The sequence below is a fragment of the Diaporthe amygdali genome, assembly GCF_026229845.1.
Source record: "Diaporthe amygdali strain CAA958 chromosome Unknown NODE_23_length_778278_cov_65_433824, whole genome shotgun sequence".
NCBI classification, from domain to species: Eukaryota; Fungi; Ascomycota; class Sordariomycetes; order Diaporthales; family Diaporthaceae; genus Diaporthe; species Diaporthe amygdali.
This window is the reverse complement of record NW_026517043.1, coordinates 595,509-609,046: the sequence shown is the minus strand read 5'-3', so window position 1 is coordinate 609,046 and position 13,538 is coordinate 595,509. Positions and strand designations below refer to the sequence as shown.

Here is a 13,538-nt window from a genome sequence, read left to right as displayed (position 1 = left end):
CGCTTTGGAAGCCAGCCTAAGGCTTCGGAATGGACCGAGTTGGCGCTCCAGCGTTGTCAGTGGACGATTTTGCTGCAGCTGAAGACGTCGCATCGTCCGATGTGCCAAACCACACCGCTGCCACCGTGATCGTCATGACACTCACCACAACAGCCGAGCTGACTGGTGTGCTGGGAAACACGTTCCAGGCCCACTCCTGGAGGGCCCACAAGACATACTGCAACACAGGATGCAGGCCGCCGCGCCAGAGGAGGTAGGGCGTGGACCAGGCCAGGTAGGAGTAGAATTGATAATGGAGAGATCGGGCGAAGAGCAGGCCGATGATGTTGGCAGTTAAGACGGTAGTCAGAATGTACTTTGGCGTGAATCTTTGGAACAGTGCCTGCCAATTACGTCCGTGGCCGTCGCGGCTGAATGTTGCATGCAGAACATCTCCCAATGACTTTCCTGTTGGCGGGAGCCATCTGGTGAAAATGAAGGTCAAGAGGACGGAAATGTGCAGGACGAGCAGGGAAGTTGAGAAAGCTCGGCTGAGGAAAGCCTCCTCGCCCACGAAGCGCCAGTTGACGGTCCACTTGAATAGAAATTGGCGAGAGAATTCGAAAGCGCGTCCGAAATAGGCGCCGGGGTGCTTGAGGAACGGCGCCGCGAGCTGTACTTGTAGGCTTGCCATCAGTCCACCCAGCGCGATGGTCCCAATTACGCCCTTGGCAAAGAAAATGAGTATGCCGACCACCGGAAGCACCAGAAGCAATGTCATCTTGACTCCGAGCCCAAAACTGTAGACGAGACCACCGGCGAACCACTGGCGGTGCTGGAAAAGCAGGATTGAGAACCACAGGAAGAAGACCGCAAAACAATCGTTGAAGCAGCGGAGCATAAAAATGCTGTGCAAGCGTTTTGAGAGAATCAACAGAGGGAACACGTAGGGAGGGGCCTGTTGTCATCAGTCAGCCGTCTAAGCTTGCTTCACAAAGTTGAGCACGAATTCTTGCCTTTGCCTTCCAGTAGCAGGACATCACCACGGCTAGGTTGACTAAGTATAGTCCAGCAAATAACTGCTGGGCTAGGAGAATGTCCTTGCCATGATTGGTGAGGTAGTACAGGCCAGTGTAGATGTAGACGTGGGCAGCTGGGTAGACCAGAGGACCCGTGCCGCCCTCGATCTTTGTGTAGTCTCTCTCTCCATCAAGAAACAGCTGGACCTGTTCCATGTAGGCAGTCCAGTCAATTTCGGTGTCTTGGAACGAGTAAATGTTAGTGGGGGTGTGTCTCTTCTCATTTCAGGGGCTCACTGACAGGCCACCTTGGCAATCACCAATACACATAATGCTGCATCCAGAAGAAGAAGCGCAGGTGGAATCAGTCTGGACAGCCAATGCCTTCCTGTGGCAACATCTTGAGCGAACCTAAGGACTTGCAGGTATAGTGGGTCCTGGTTGGTGGCCATGGTGCAGGATTCTGGCTGATTATGATAAATATTGAGAAGGTCGAGGATTGATCGACGGTAGACACCAGTGAATTGCGGGCGACGTGTTTGGAGCTACCCCTGTCAGCCCACTCCAAGAGCAGTTCAAGCTGGGGTCCCAGGATCCCCACTTCAGCGATATTCATTTACCGGGCGTATTCTTGACACTGTCAATCCTTTCCTCTCTCCCATCGTAACTTGCAACCCCTGTTATGTGTTGTGGTCTCGGCCTCCCTCAGGAGAACTGCGTCACCTGCATGTTTATATCGCTAGGGCTGATAATCAAACTGTCATCTCTGGTCCCGTGAACTGTGAACAGTGAACGATTCGTCTACTTTAGGTAAAGTGCTGATGATATTGGAGTGCATAAAAATGAACAACGCTTTAAGACTCCCAGCTGCAAACTGCAGCTAACAATGTCCTTACTCAAGGAGAATTACTTGATTCGTCAAGCGGTATAGTGCCCCTTGGAGTCTGCTTACAGCTTGCTCTTCTCTTGAGCAAGAGGGGTCTTCTTGCCCTGTATCTCACCAACCAATTCAACCACTCGCTCGGCAGTTCCATAAGAACCCTGGTAGCCCCAACCTGCGTGGCCATAGTTGTGAACAACCCATGTCCCATCAATCTTCTCTTTCTCGAGCCTCACTCCTCCCTCCCGATACGGTCTCAACCCAACTCCATGGCGGATAATGTCCAGTCCCTTCACACCCTTCCCACCAGCGATGTCCGGGTACAAATCCACCGCCCGCTGCATGATCCTCGCAGCAATGTTCGGGTCTGGATTCGGGTCCCAGTTCCCCTTCTGGTATGTTCCACCCAGTATCGTTCCACCACCGGCAGCCCTCGTCATCGCGTAGATCAGCTCGTCCGGCGAGTCCTCCGTGCTGGATGTGGCGATCATTTGTGGGCTTACATTTCTCACCACCACGATTTGGCCCCTGGCTGGCATCACCTTCGAGTCCATCACGCCGCCGAGCTTACTCGCCATCAGGCCTGTGCAGTTGACGATGATATCGGCTTTTCCGGAGTGGCCAAGTGACGACGCCTCAGAGATATGGTTTAACGAGGCCCGCTTCAGGACCACGCCACGCTTGCGGCATTGGCCGACAAGCCAGGGCAGATAGATTGCCGTGTTGATGCAGACTGAACCGAACTCGTGTCCGTAAGCCATTCCCGGAGGCAACTCCCCTGGCTTCATCTTGCGGTAATCGAGAAAGGTGGTATACCATGGGTTCTCATCAAAGAGCGCGTCTCCAAGACCATTCTTGGCATCATTACCTGGCTACGAAGGATCAGTGAGACGGTCTTCGTCCAAACCACAACTTTCACTTACTTCTAGGTCTTTGGCGTTGCGCATGACGAGGGCCGCTGGAGGAATATGTCAGCGTGGTCTCATCCTGGACAGCTTCTCGCGAGTCCTCACTCTGAAAGTGTATGCCGGCCTCGGGGACTTCTGCGGCTAGTCTCTTAAGCTCAGGCCATGTTCTCCTCTCCCAACGGCTATTCTCCTGTGTCGACATGCTGCCGAGAGTCAGAACGGGCTGTGCACCTCATGCGGCCGCCATGCCATGGGTCGAATCTTACGGCAAGTAGTTGGCTCCGGCCCACGGAGAGGTGTACTGAATATCATAGTCTCCGGGCATGTGCTTTGCGACAACAGTCACATTATTTCCCTTCTCCTTGGCCAGCAGTAAGGCCGAAGTAAGGCCTACGACTCCGGCACTGATTCATCATAAAGGCGTCAGTTCATCTTCGTTCAGATGTTTGGTTCTCAGATCTACTCACCCGACCACGACAATTTCAGGCATGTTTGTACGTATTTTAAGCAGTTTGATGGGATACTTGGCGCAGAGATGGAAGTAGCCCGTGAAAACGTTCTGTATGATTTATTAAGTCGAGTACGGAGACGATCAGCAGTTAAGTTCGCCGCGGGCGGGCGTTGATAACGGGATGGTCTGAGAACGCTCCGGCACCGCGGCCCCGCATGCGGAAGCGGAGCCTGTGATCGCCGGACGGCGCCAAAATCGGCCGCTCGCTCTTCAATCCGGCAACAGAACCTCTCGCACATCAACGTCGGACTATCTTTCACATCTGAGGACGTGGCTGCCACAGAACGACTCTGCCCCCAGATCTTTCGGTGAGCCCCTGTTTTGGTAAATTGAGAATCTGGGAGATCAGCTCACTTCACGATCCGTTCTGTAGCTCTGCACTGATATTCCCAAACACTGACCGAGGATTCGCAAAGTTGCGTAGCTGTGTTAATTAGTCTGGCATCTGGGAGTTCACTCATGTGTCTCAAGTGATTAGGCTGCCTGTGCCTTATGCGCCCTTTCAGGTATAGATTACAGCCTCAACAAGATTTCTCCCGAAGTCGTCACCGTCCGAGTTATTATGAGCTGTTCTCCCCGATTCAGTTGAGATCTGGCGACCAGGGACAGAGATAGGGACTCAAATCTGGAAAGCCACGGTTCAAAAATGGCCTGATCATTCACGTCAGCGAAGTGGAATCTTCGCTCTTCCAAAGCTGGGCAAAGTGGGCACCCTTAAAGTAAGCTGTTTTGGTGAGTGTGCCTACACCTAGAAGGCATAAATGCCTGAGACGTAAGCTACCTCGTGGTTAGAGGAAGTAAAATCACAACCGGCTGCAGGGTGGCTATTCTGGCTCAGCAGGCCTTAGACATTCTTGACAACTTAAGCCTGTGCAGGGTAAATGCGATCCGCATTGGAATATTGAATTCGTACACGCCCCAAAATTCACAGCAGAAATTGCCGTTGAGTAGATAAACTGAATTCTAAATTGACAAACTATGCAGGGGAGGAGACGTGTTGTGATATTTCGAACTTAAGTGACCGTTTTAAGCGCGAAATCGAGCTCCTGTGGCGTGAGATTACTTACGATGGGAGAAACAATGTGTTGCTCCATATTTCCGTATGACAAATTTCATACTGGCAATACCTAGGTAGCTCCAGGATTGTGCTGAAAATGTTCATGGCTGTTCTTACTGCTTGAATGCGGCGTAGAAGCCACAGCTCTTGCCCGTTCACTAAGAGCGGATACTCGGGCTGCATCTATAACAGCCGCGATATTGCACCAAAACAAAACATTCATCTCGCGTTCCCCACACATCCCGATTTAAACCTCACACAATCCAACATCCGCCCAGAAGTGCAGCCCAAAAGTAAGCCGCGGCCGCTCGGGGTACACCAAAGGACCAAAGCCGAGCGGCATTACGACGGCCAGCGTCATTGGTCGCCAACTACCTGCCATTTGCATTTTCATGCAGGAAGCGACCGCCTCGTGTAGCAGCGAATGCACCGCAGCGAGGATGTCATGTAAAGAGGGGTCGACAAAGCCAGGCGGCGCGGCGTTGGAGCGTGCTCAGCTGCTGTGGCTCGGATGTCCGTCGCACCGCATACACCGTAGGAGCTCTATCCTCGCCGCCCGAGCATTGTTAGGCTCCCCTCCCGCTTGAAAGGCATCGGACGAGTCTAAGCGGGGGTGGACGCAGAAAAGACAAAAGCTCAGAAGCGACAAGACTCACGTCGTGCATCTCAGGAGCATAGAACATTCGCAGTCTTGGTTTTACTGCAGCGATGGGCTCTACAGTCAATGCGCTGCGGGTGCTGGTCGCGGGAGGTGGCATTGGGGGGCTTTCAGCTGCCATCGCCCTTCGCCGGCAAGGGCACGACGTCGAGGTGCGAGGACACAGCTCTTGCTTCTTCCCCTAGTTTTCATGATTGGTTGGGAAGACATATACTGAGCACTGATTGTGAGACAAACAGTTGTTTGAGAAGTCTAGGCTACACCGGGAGCTCGGGGCTGCCGTCTACGTCGCTCCCAACTGCACCGCTGCTTTGGCACATCTGGACCTTGACCCAAAGGACTTCAGAGGAACCGACTATCGCGGGGTGAGTGTGCTTCTGTCCACTATTTCGAAAAGTGCGACAGACACCGGTTCTGATGTATATCTGAGTAGTTCAAATTCCTGGACACCGACTGTGATGTACAGCAGATGTGGACGTATACGGATGAGCAGAGAGCACAGTGGCCCGCCGTACGTACATGTCAACCTCGTGTTTTCTCTCCTCGCACCGGATGGTATCTAACAGCATACCCTTCACACAGAACTGGTGGCTGGTGAACCGGCCTGACCTCCACGCCGCCCTGAAGCAGAAGGCAGTCTCCCCAGACGGGCCAGGGGTGCCAGTGAGGATCCGCACGGGCACGGGCGTGGAGAGCGTCGACTGCGAGGCAGGCACCATCGAGCTATCCGACGGAACCCGCGTGAGCGGCGACCTGGTCGTCTGCGCAGATGGCGTCCACAGCAAGACCCGCGCCTCGGTCGCGGGCCACGAGGTGCCTATGATCAACACCGGGCACACCTGTTACAGGTGGCTCATGCCAGCGTCCCTACTGGCCGACAACCCCGTCACGAAGACCTTCTTGGATCTTCCAGGCCACTTTGTGCAGATCACCGGTTCTGATAGAAGGATAGTGTTTTATCCTTGTGCCGGAGGGGAGGTGATCAACTGCGTGGCTTTCGCACCGAGGGAGGAGGTTGGCGAGATCAAGAAGGGCGAGTGACCATCTTGACATCCCTGCGTCGGATCATCATCGCTAACGATGGCCCCTTCCGCAGGTTTGACCGGCTATGATCAGCTTGCTAACAAGAAGCAGCTGATGAGCCACTTCAAGTCCTGGTCTGAGCCAGTCCTACGGCTACTCGAGATGGCACCAGACGACGCCGTCATGCTGTGGGATCTTCTGGACATGGAGCTGCTGCCGGACCTGATCAGAGGCAAGGCCCTCCTCATCGGGGACGCAGCGCACCCCTTCCTCCCACGTGAGTTGAACTGCCGCCCTCGTAGTCAAGATCAAGGCTCACCACTGTCTGCGCACTGAAAACTGAACCCACGAGCATGAACAGACATGGGGCAAGGCGCAGCTCAGGCAATAGAGGACGCCTGCGCCCTCGGTGCGATTCTCCCCCTCGGCACTACACCCGAGAGGATCCCCTCGCGGCTGGTGTTGTGGCAGCAGTGCAGGAAGGACAGGGCGGCCAAGATCGTGCTGCATACCAGGCATAGGGCGCGCAAGGCAGACGGGAGCAACGGCCCACCCCAGACTCGTAAGTCCGAGACTATTTGTGAGTCTTGTGTACATGTATACTGAAACGAAGACCCGTTCTCCTCAGTCGAGGAGTTCAACGCAGCGATGGCATATTGCATCAACCACGACGCTTGGAAGCACGCCGAGGATCAGCTGAAGGAATGGAGTGAAGCCAGGACATTAGCGACGGCGGCGTCCTAGGGCTGGGGGGCTGGGTGATGACGAGTTCCAGAATAGTTGGGCAAATGCACAGGCGTCATGAAGAAAAAGTACTTGCCTAGGATATGCGAATAAGGGAGACTGATACGAGCCCCAGGGGTACGGGGATGGAAGGTCTGGATAGTTTAGATGCAGCTTCGTCAGCGAAACGAGGCATGATTTCTCTACTCGGTGGTGATTGTCACATATCAAATATGCGCAAACTTTATTCTGCTCTGTTATGTCTGCTCAGGGAATATTCGAATATGCTCACTGCAACACTGCAGCGCAACCTTGAAAAGGGGATCGAAAGCAAGGGTATAACCCTTGCAGGCGGACCTACCCCGCCACTGCTGCGAGTCCGGGATCTTGGGTGACCCCGCGATGACAAGTTCAAATTGGAGAACCGAAAGCGGCTCGCGTCACAAGCACGTAATTTGGCATACCGACCAATTTACGCGCTGGCAGCATTGGGGATTCATAATTGAATACGCTGGCGGTAGAAGAATCTCATATTGTGATTGAGATTGATATTCTTTAGAATACTCGTTGGTAGCCCCATCAGGTCCAAGTCGTGTTCCCACGTGTACCCCTAAAAATGCTCTCCATCACATTCCCAAGGTAACCCAGCTGCTCACACACGTCACAAGTGACTCTTTCCGCTGCTTCCGCTGCTGCTGCTGCTGTACACCAGAATGTTGCTCAATTTGACGGGAACTCGGGCGACGTAGCCATGCATTGTGTGTGTGCGTGTGAGCGAGGAAGGAGAGGATCCTTACTCGGCCTTGGCCTCCTCCGCGGCGGCAGCCTCGCCCTCCTCGGCGGGCTTCCACTTCTCGATGACCTTGAGCAGGGCGGGCGGGTTGGCGCTGACGTACTCGTCGACCTTCTCGCCGTCCTTGAAGATGTGGAAGGTGGGCATGGCGCGCACGCTGTACTCCTGCGCGAGGTCGGGCAGCGCGTCGACGTCGACCTTGGCGAAGTGGATCGACGGGATGGACTGGGACCACCTGTTTTCCCCGGGCGGGTGCCCACCGTCAGCGAGGTGCCGCTGCAATGTACTGCTCTGCGCGACGCGTTGCGGTATGGGGTGGCGTGGTCTGTTGTGGGTGCCAATTGGGGAGTGGGTAGAAAGGGCTTGCTTACTTGGCGATCTGGGGAGCGATCAGCTTGCAGGGACCGCACCACGTCGCGAACCAGTCGACGACGACGACGGGGTGTGCGGCGAGGGTCTCCTTGAAGCCAGAGGCACTGGAGAGCAAGAGAAATATAATGTTAGCATTGTGAATCCCATGGAGACAATCACAGTTGCAGCCGCAGATGGAGCTGCCGGGTGCTTGCGTGCTGAATGCCGAGCACGGAAACAATGTGACAGCAGCAACAACAACTAATTACTCACGTCTCAATGTTGTGGACAGTCATTTTGGGTAGTGTGGAGTGGAACGATCTCGCAAAAGTAAGTCGTGCAGATGTTGACAGAGGTGTGCTGGAGGTGCAGGTGCGTGTCGCAATGTTGAGAAGCGGTCGCAGGAATTGTTTTGTAGGCATTTGTATCACGGGGCGGGAGAGAGGGTGTGGAGATGTTGAGAGAAATGCCGATTGCAGCCCTTTTGTATTGTACAGTACAGGCCGCGGCAAAAAACGTCTCAAGATTAGGTATGGTAATCTGGTAGATAGTTGGGCCCCCAAAAATGTCGCGCCCTTTCGATCTCTGCACTATCAGCTGGGGCTTTGGCCTGTCCGTTTTGCTGCGAAATCTGCAGTCGTTCGGGAAAAGTCTCAATGATGTAAGCTGCTTGATTTGTCAAGCCTGCAGCTGTCCCAAGCTCCCAAGCCTGGCCCGAGATGACGCGATTCCCGCTTGTATGCGGCGCGGGCTGTTGGGTCTGAGTCTGAGCCACCGACTGCCGACATCCGCCCCACAGCACTTCACTTATCAATCAAGATGCTTAACGAAGCTCTCTCTACTTCTTTCTCTGTGGCAATATCACTGAATTAGAAATAGTAAAGCCATCACACACCACGGTTCTATGGCTGTCTCTCATTACAGGCACGCCCAGCATGTGATGCTCATTAGTATATGTATGCAACCATTTTGAGAGGTCGTTCCAAGGCTTTCGGCTGCCTACAGCCGCTCAGTGGCCCCATTCTAGAAGCAACACCGCATGCTCTCGAACACAAGAAACAAGAAAACGGCCACTAAATTGGCTCCCGCCTGTCAACGTGATAACAGAACAATGCCGGTCCCACCGCCATCGACCCTCGTGGCACAAAAGTAAAGAAACACATGGCTGTTAAAAACATGCGTCTAGTCCACGGGCCCAGCGTTGCACCTGGCGCCTCTTAACGAGCTGCACACCCAGCGTTCACACCTCGTATGGTGTGCACCACTCACGCAGGAGAGTTTGTCCACGGATAACCAAGAAAGATCTTTCTCATTTTTGCAGTCTTTATCTTTGACAGCGATGGTAGCACATTGCTCACTTTTGGCTCCTTTGCCCCCTTTTTGTATCACCCAACGATCCTTGTAGATAGAAGACAGGTCCATCCAGGGACAGATCCATTGCCGCCACGGCACGCAGGTTTGTCCGTAGTCCAGCACTCAAGAAGAGGTGGGCGTACTTAGAAGTTAATATAAAAAGGGGTATTTGTCATGAATATCAACGCCTTTGCCGTCGACGTCACGGTAATAATCTATGTACATGCTAATGCAAAAGCTCAACGCGCTCTCAGAGGCTTTGTTCCGAAACGCCCCGTCTTGCCTTCTCCTTCTTTACCTTTCCCCATGGAACAAAACCAAAACGCGTCAAGGGTATCCTGTGGAAGAAAAAACTGTCCTGCTGAAGTTGTAAAATGGAGAACGAAACCGTAATGCCTGTTGGGACTCCGCCCTTTGCCTTGACACGATAGGTTCAAGACTAGGCGCGAGTGGTAAGAGGTGCCCGTAAGATCCAGCAGACCAGAGCAGAGAGACGATGAGTGAGAAGTGAGAGACGAGAGACTAGGTAGCACCGAAGCGACGAAGCGACCAACCCGCGGGATGTCATTGGGGTTTTGTCGCTTTTGAACTGTTTTTGTGTGTTTCATCATGGCTTTTTTTTATGACAAGTTAAGAAAAGTCGAAAGAGCGAATAGAGGTCGGTGCTGACAGTAATAAGGAAATGTCGTTGAGACTGTGGTCGTATAGAGTTTAAGGAAATCCAAATGAGTGTGGTATGCATCTTCGCGTAGGTTGGTCGAGCTTCTTGTCAATTCCGTTCCCGGTCTCTGTCTCTCACATGTCATAGCCCTGCTGTAGATTAGCTGGCCGAGATTCTCCTCCTTGCGTCCTCAGAAGAACGCGGTGAGATCTCAAGCAACTTGGCGTTGCCCTTTTGTTGGGTAATGCTCGTCGCACGCTTGAGGCCTCCCTCACCGTCCTCGATATTGATCTCTATGTCGCTATCACTCAGATCGCTGGCGTCGTCTTCGTCAGAAAATGTGTTGAGCAGTCCTTCGCGGCTTTTTACAAAGTTCCCAGTAACAACATTGGGTTGGTGTCCACCGACAGTGCCCCAGCGAGGATCATCAAGTTCGTCAGAAGATGGACGCGCGTTGGTGGCATGAGAGTCTGAGCTCCGGTGATTCGCAAACCGATCCAGGTACTCGTCATCAGCGATGTAAGCGCCTTCTTCGTCTTGTATCTCCTGAGTTGGAAGGTCCGGGTCGTGGTGTGAGGAGCCGTCAGAGCTCATAGACGGCGTACGATGGTGCTCAAAGCGAGGCGGCGAGACTGGCGTAGGAATCGATCGGCGGGGCGTCATTCTTTTCCCGAACCATGCGCCCTCCGAATCCACGGAGTTCAAAGACATCGCTTGTGGTTCGGGAGACGGATCAACTGATGTCGGTACGCTTTGCGGAAGGCTTCTCACGGTGCCTTCCTCCGGCGACATAGGTGTGTCTCGACGCTTTGGCACCGTCTCTTCGAGACGAGAGTTGGCTTCGAGCTCCGGTGAGTCCTGCTCAATGATTGCAGCTGGTAAAGGCTCGGCGTCAGGCGAGTGAGGTGGGGACAGAGGCAACTCTGGCAGGTCTTCGCGGAACCGAGACATGGTCCTCTTTGGCACGTTGCTGCTAAGTTTGCGTGTCAGGGCAGCCGAGATAGGAGGGGCTGGCACATAATTCGCCGACATCGAGTCCCGGGAGGTGTTGGAAAATGAGGATGGGCCAGAATTGCGCTTCGACCTGCTGCCCCATCTGAACAGATTGGTCCATGACCGTCTCGGTCTTGATGGAGCAGAGCTTCCTTCGGAAACCTTTCTGAGTGAGTCGGACATGTCGGTCTTGGCAGGCTCAGATGGGTGAGGTGACTTTGATCTCGACACCCTCGACATCAAAGCGATCTTCTTCCTCGGGCTCTCCGTTCGCTCTGCCCGTGGCGCCTCGGGCTGCTCTGAGCCGTCTGCCATGGACACTTGATCCAGTGGTATGCTGTCGGTCCTGTGGAAATGTTCGAGAGGTCCGTTGGCGGCATGGTCATCAATATCGTGATCATCCTCCATATCTGCAGCGGGGCGCTTGCCAAGCTGCTTCGCCGTGGGACTGGGGGATGTTCTCTTCTTCGAAGACGTCACAACAGCGGACTCGGGACCTATGCCCAAGCCGACCGATTCTCGACCGAGGACGCCTCGTTCCATGTTGGGTGGTGATTCCCTCCCCTCTCTCTTGGCTGCCCGTTCCTTCTCAGCCCTTCTGGCTAGTCTCCGTTCCATTCTTTCTTGTTCTCGTTCTCGCTTCTTGGCTCTCCTGCGCTCGTCGCGCTCCATTAATTCTCTGAGGTCACTTGCAGTAAGATCGTCGGCGAGGTCGTCGATTCGCTTGTGTGCCTTCAGCGTTGCCTCGGGGATTGGCTCCCTCTCCGACAACTTGTTCTTCACTGACAGGTGCCGACCGGACCCAGAGGGCGGTGTGCCATACCGAGGGTAGACGGCATACCTCAAGGTCGGCCGCGGCGCCAGAGCTTCTAGGGCTGACACCTTAAATGAGACCTGCTCTGAATCAGAGGAGAGGCTGGAGTGAATGCTCCCAGGCATTGGTAGTGATATGTCCGAGGTTGGGTGCTCCTTCTCCCAAGACCGCCGGAAACCGAGTCCGAGCCCGGTCTTGACTCTCCTGCTATCCCGCTTCATGGGCCGTCCTGACTGCCATGGCTCAGCTGCCGGCCGCATTGGCTCGAAGCTACTCATGGCTTTGATCTCCTGCTCGCGGGCATGGTCGGCCTTCCTCCGCTTACTTGACTTTTTGGGCGGTAGGTGCTCGCCATTACGTTTGTTGTGTAGGGTCGGCATCCTTGGGAAGTTGTCGGAATTGAAGACAGAAGGGTCGGTTGGATTGAGGATGCCCGACTCTTTTGAACGAGAGTGGACGCGGGGGCCCACTGGACCCTGGGAGGCCACCCTTGCCCCTGTTTTTCGACTGGGTCTCTGCCGGTGGACCACCAAGTCATCGTCCCTCCCTTCTTCGAAGCTGTAGGTGCGTTCTCGACGGTGTAGCTTGTTCGGTTGTCTCTTGATTGGGATCGGGGCGGTGGGCAGGGGTTCCGAAGCGCTGGGGTTGGCAGGCTCGGTTTTCCTCCTGCTGCGAGCACGGGCTACGTCGTCTGGCGCGCCCCTTGAAGCACCTTCGCCCTCAGACTGGTTCCCACTACGGGGCCTCTTTCTACGGCTCCGCCGACGGAAGGGCCAGAGAGCCATTGCTCCCCTGGTCGGGCCTCCGCCCGCTCTGGTGGGATGTGACTTGTGGGTGCGTGCTAAAACGAAACGAAGCGTTGCGCTTGATGGTTGGCTGGTTGTTGCGATATGCTGGTGGGCAGAAGCGAAGTCATTCTGGTCGGAGAATTTGCTGGCAATGGTAGATCTGGGTCATCGGCAGGTGGGCCCGGCAGAGGTGCGTTGGACTGGGTTGTTTCGCAAGAATAGGGATGCTAAGATTGTCGTGGGTAGGTATGATTCAAGGGTACTCAGTACTCGGGCGCAGAAAAGAGCCTGGGCGTGTCGAGACAGAGGGTGTGATGGGAAGAGAAGAAGAGAAGGTTGGAAAGGGTGAATTATGCGCGAGGTGAGGCGAGCTGCGCCGTGCCGTAGCAAACTGGGACTTGGGACTTGGGACTGGGGACTTGGGAGGGAGGTTGTGTGACCCCGATGGCGCGGCGAGTGGCGACGGCCCAGGAGGCTCGACCTGGGTGTGATACGCAGGATACGGCCTGTGAACCTTGAATATGCAGGTACCACGGCGGCACGTCTCGCTGGTATCTCGTGATTGACCGTAAATGGGGGGGCCTGGCGCCGTGCTACTACTGGTCAATGCTGCTTTCTATTTTGCCATTGACCATCGAACAAGGACCCCTTTTTCCTGCTGTCGGTAGAGATGTGACTGGGACTGGGACGGGGACTGACGGAATGGCAGACTAGATGCGGCGTTGCGTATGACTGTGCTGTACCTGGGACTGGGAAAGCTTGGGAGGCCTGGACGGAGCGGGCAGCGGGCTGCAGGTTGCATGCGCTGTGCCGTGCTGATGAATCGAGCGTCGCAGGTGGCAGATCACAAAAAAAGAGAAGACAAGGGCCCCGTAAAAACCCCTGACGGAACGCTGGGAAAAGCTGGAATGGATTGGGTTGGTGAAAGGGGGACCTTGGGAAAGCGTGGGTGGTCGGCGAGCGACAGGCAAGGACCTGGCAGGGAGGGGAATGCGTTTAAAATCAAGTACCGGCGCGGGTTCTCAAT

The 13,538-nt window shown here is 54.7% G+C and overlaps 6 protein-coding genes across 6 annotated transcripts; 2 read left to right on the top strand and 4 right to left on the bottom strand.

Moving 5' to 3' along the window:
• Window positions 1-16: 16 nt before the first annotated feature.
• Window positions 17-1,450, bottom strand: J7T55_004912 (uncharacterized protein; the record flags this gene model as incomplete). The annotated part of the gene is made up of 3 exons (XM_053130651.1): window positions 17-887; window positions 1,105-1,240; window positions 1,300-1,450. The coding sequence occupies 3 exons, from the start codon at window positions 1,448-1,450 to the stop codon at window positions 17-19; spliced, it is 1,158 nt and encodes a 385-aa protein (XP_052991338.1).
• A 496-nt stretch (window positions 1,451-1,946) lies between these two features.
• Window positions 1,947-3,276, bottom strand: J7T55_004911 (d-amino-acid oxidase; the record flags this gene model as incomplete). Its single annotated transcript, XM_053130650.1, has 5 exons — window positions 1,947-2,750; window positions 2,802-2,836; window positions 2,892-2,989; window positions 3,053-3,190; window positions 3,254-3,276. The coding sequence occupies 5 exons, from the start codon at window positions 3,274-3,276 to the stop codon at window positions 1,947-1,949; spliced, it is 1,098 nt and encodes a 365-aa protein (XP_052991337.1).
• A 1,786-nt stretch (window positions 3,277-5,062) lies between these two features.
• On the top strand, window positions 5,063-6,053 carry J7T55_004910 (salicylate hydroxylase; the record flags this gene model as incomplete). Its single annotated transcript, XM_053130649.1, has 4 exons — window positions 5,063-5,164; window positions 5,252-5,377; window positions 5,446-5,523; window positions 5,595-6,053. The coding sequence occupies 4 exons, from the start codon at window positions 5,063-5,065 to the stop codon at window positions 6,051-6,053; spliced, it is 765 nt and encodes a 254-aa protein (XP_052991336.1).
• A 39-nt stretch (window positions 6,054-6,092) lies between these two features.
• J7T55_004909 (uncharacterized protein) lies at window positions 6,093-6,779 on the top strand (the record flags this gene model as incomplete). Its single annotated transcript, XM_053130648.1, has 3 exons — window positions 6,093-6,312; window positions 6,397-6,597; window positions 6,664-6,779. The coding sequence occupies 3 exons, from the start codon at window positions 6,093-6,095 to the stop codon at window positions 6,777-6,779; spliced, it is 537 nt and encodes a 178-aa protein (XP_052991335.1).
• Window positions 6,780-7,551: 772 nt separating this feature from the next.
• On the bottom strand, window positions 7,552-8,198 carry J7T55_004908 (uncharacterized protein; the record flags this gene model as incomplete). Its single annotated transcript, XM_053130647.1, has 3 exons — window positions 7,552-7,876; window positions 7,923-8,027; window positions 8,176-8,198. 3 exons carry the CDS (start codon window positions 8,196-8,198, stop codon window positions 7,552-7,554), a joined length of 453 nt encoding a protein of 150 aa, XP_052991334.1.
• A 1,877-nt stretch (window positions 8,199-10,075) lies between these two features.
• Window positions 10,076-12,508, bottom strand: J7T55_004907 (uncharacterized protein; the record flags this gene model as incomplete). The annotated part of the gene is made up of 1 exon (XM_053130646.1): window positions 10,076-12,508. The coding sequence occupies one exon, from the start codon at window positions 12,506-12,508 to the stop codon at window positions 10,076-10,078; it is 2,433 nt and encodes an 810-aa protein (XP_052991333.1).
• Between the last annotated feature and the right edge of the window lie 1,030 nt (window positions 12,509-13,538).